Source organism: Arachis ipaensis, chromosome B01 (genome assembly GCF_000816755.2).
Source record: "Arachis ipaensis cultivar K30076 chromosome B01, Araip1.1, whole genome shotgun sequence".
NCBI classification, from domain to species: domain Eukaryota; kingdom Viridiplantae; phylum Streptophyta; class Magnoliopsida; order Fabales; family Fabaceae; genus Arachis; species Arachis ipaensis.
Genome location: NC_029785.2, coordinates 95405292 through 95408499, shown reverse-complemented (window position 1 = coordinate 95408499; position 3208 = coordinate 95405292). Strand labels below are relative to the sequence as shown.

At 39.2% G+C, this 3208-nt stretch overlaps 1 protein-coding gene across 1 annotated transcript; it reads left to right on the top strand.

The window, feature by feature from the left end:
* LOC107609361 (cysteine-rich receptor-like protein kinase 1) lies at positions 7 to 3182 on the top strand. The gene is made up of 6 exons (XM_021122732.1): positions 7 to 256; positions 365 to 937; positions 1038 to 1151; positions 1286 to 1862; positions 1970 to 2114; positions 2205 to 3182. Exons 1-6 carry the CDS (start codon positions 163 to 165, stop codon positions 2634 to 2636), a joined length of 1935 nt encoding a protein of 644 aa, XP_020978391.1. The 5' UTR covers positions 7 to 162; the 3' UTR covers positions 2637 to 3182.

The following is a 3208-nucleotide window of genomic DNA, read 5'->3' as shown; positions in this document are numbered from 1 at the left end:
CCCTGCATCACATGCTTGTTCTTGATCGTGTCCTCGCTATTATTATTATCCCCAAATGTGGCTTCTTCCTCCGATGAGAATAACTCGGCAGATGAAGTCTTTATCCAGTGTGGGACCGACGAATACGCAGACTTGGGCCCCACCAAGTTCACCCGTACGTTCATGGCTCTTATGGACACGGTTTCAGTTAAGATCAAAGAGCAAGGCTGGAGCGCTGAATCGATTATCAACCCAGTTGCCCCGATTTTCGCACTAGGTGAGTTTTGTTTGACAAGAATGCTAAGTGCACACTAAAAAATAGTTACCAAATCAGCCACTAGCCATATATTACATGATTTGTTGGATTCTTATTTTTATGATACAGCGGAATGCCGCAACGACCTCAACAATAGCAATTGCTACAAATGCTTCAACCACGCCAGGGAATATTTGTCGCAGTGCTTGCCAAAGGTAGCGGGGAGAGTTTACATGGACGGTTGCTTCCTTCGCTACGATAACTATGGTTTCTTCAACGAGGTATTAGACAAGAAGTACGACCATAGTGTTTGCATAAAGTCTTCCTGGATGGAGAAGATGGAGCGCGGGCGATCGGAGTATAATAGCACCGATAGTAATAATAGCAATGCAACGGACCCCGCTGGGTTCAGGGAAAAGGTTGGGAAGGCGGTAACGAACGTGACGGAGACGGCAGCCACGTCTGTTCACAAATTCGCAGTGAATGGGGATAACAAGGACGTGTTTGCGCTGGCGCAGTGTTGGCACACATTGGAGAGAGAAGGGTGTGAGAGGTGCTTGAAAAGAGCAGAGAGGAAATTGAGTGAGTGCATTATTGTTAATGATGAAGGTAAGAGCATGCTTGCCGGTTGTTTCTTGAAGTATTCCACTCGCAAATTCTACGGTGAAGAATTCGATGAGAACGGAGTCAAGAACAACTACGGTCAGTAAATGAATTAAAAAAACGCAACATTCGTATTCTTTTATTTTCTTTGCAATTGAAATTTAACCGTCTCTGTGTGTCTCCTGAATGTTGTTTCCAGACAATTCTTATAACAAGGTGATCATTGTATCTCTATCATCAGCGGTTGCTGTGACTTTGATTATTATCACAGGTGTGATGGTTAAGAAAAAGAAAGCACCAATTTGTACAGTAGGTAATACTTTTTTATCTATCCAAAGCCTTAATGCTGTTATCAATTTGGTGCACATGTATTCGTGTCAAAATGATAGGTGATAATCTTCAAATGATTAAACATTCTTGGTTAATTATGGGTTTTGTTGTCTTTAGGAATGGACCGTAGCAAGAGATTTGAGTACGTGGCTGGTTACACTTTTAAATATGAGTTGCTTGAAAAGGCGACCAATTATTTTGATCCTGCATACAAACTAGGGCAGGGTGGAGCTGGTTCTGTATTCAAAGGAACGCTACCTCAAGGAAAGACTGTGGCCGTGAAACGACTGTTTTTCACGACGCGACAGTGGACCGATGGGTTCTTCAATGAGGTTAATTCAATAACAGGGATTACCCACAAGAATGTGGTGAAACTTTTAGGGTGCAGTATTGAAGGCCCGGAAAGCCTCTTGGTTTATGAATTTGTGCCAAATGGGAGTCTTGAGCAAATACTTTTTGGTAAAGACTCAACAACTTTTTTGACCTGGAAGCAACGTTTTAATATCATATGTGGTGTAGCTGAGGCCCTAGCATACCTTCATGGAGGTACTGAATCAAAGATTATTCACAGAGACATTAAGTCCGGGAACATTCTACTTGATGAGAATCTTGATCCGAAAATTGCTGATTTTGGTCTTGCTCGCTTTGTTACGGAAAATAGAAGTCATGTTACCACAGGAATTGCTGGAACATTGTAAGTAATAAATAATAAATTAGACAAACAGTTTTTCACTTGAAATTACTCGGAATAAAAGTTCTTATTCCAATCCTTTGATGATTAAAACTGATTGTTCATGACAGGGGATATATGGCTCCTGAATATCTTCTTCAAGGACAACTAACAGAAAAAGCAGATGTCTATGCTTTTGGTGTGGTTGTTGCTGAAATTGTATGTGGCAAGAAAAACAGTGTTTATACCCAGGGCTCAACTTCAGTACTCCATTGTGTAAGATTTAAGTCTTTCTTTTTTACTCATATTGTGCACTTATGCTTGTCATTCATTATAAACCAGTAACATGATTGTCATTATCATCAGATTTGGAAGAATTACAAGGCACAGAACATCACGGCATCAGTTGATCCTGCACTGAATGGTCAATTTGTAGAAGAAGAGGCATCAAATGCCCTCAGAGCTGCCCTTCTTTGCACACAGTCCTCTGTTTCTCTTAGACCATCCATGTCTCAAGTGCTTCAGATCCTAACCGATAAAGACTTTGTTGTTCCCTCCCCAAGGCAACGGCCATTCCTAAATTGCACTATGCTGAGCCTAGATGACCGAACACAAGCTACCTCCACCTTCACCCTCACCCCTGAAACTTCACCAAATGGCCCCGCCACCACTAGTGCAAGATCCTCTTTCCATACCACCACAGATTCATTTAGATCAAATACACATGCAATTAATATTGCAGTACCTTCTGATCCAAGGGAGAATAATAATAAAAATAATAATAATAATAATAAATAATTAATATTGGTGCTTGATGAAATTTTTTTCGGATGATTCAGATTGGCATGCTTTGGTTATTACAATTCTAGTCAATGATGTTATTCTTCAAAGGTGGAGCTGGCCGAGTCATGATATAGAGGAAGTGAAGCTGGCTGTTTATTAAGAATGTGTTATTTGTATATTTTGTCTTATACGATAAGTCTGACACATATTGACTCAATATGAATCTTAATTTAGTATCTTGACTCAATAAAAGAAAAAATAAGTACATAAATCATTCATTTTTTTGGGCTATTAAATTAGCTTTCAGTTATCTGAAATTCTTCCTATAACGAGGCATGAGTAGAAGGCTGTGGAATTTTCACCAAAAAAATTCAAGGATTAATGGATGATAAGAGGCGAGGCCACAAGCAGTGAAGATGATGAAAGTGCATGCAGGCTTATTCTTTTGATTGTAAAGCAGGGGTAGAGAGAAATAAACTATTTATTTATTTTGGACTTAGTCCTTACAATTATTTAATACATTTAAATTTGTTATGGAATAGAGATAGGGATTCTCATTTATTAATATTTCTTTTTTTCTTAATATT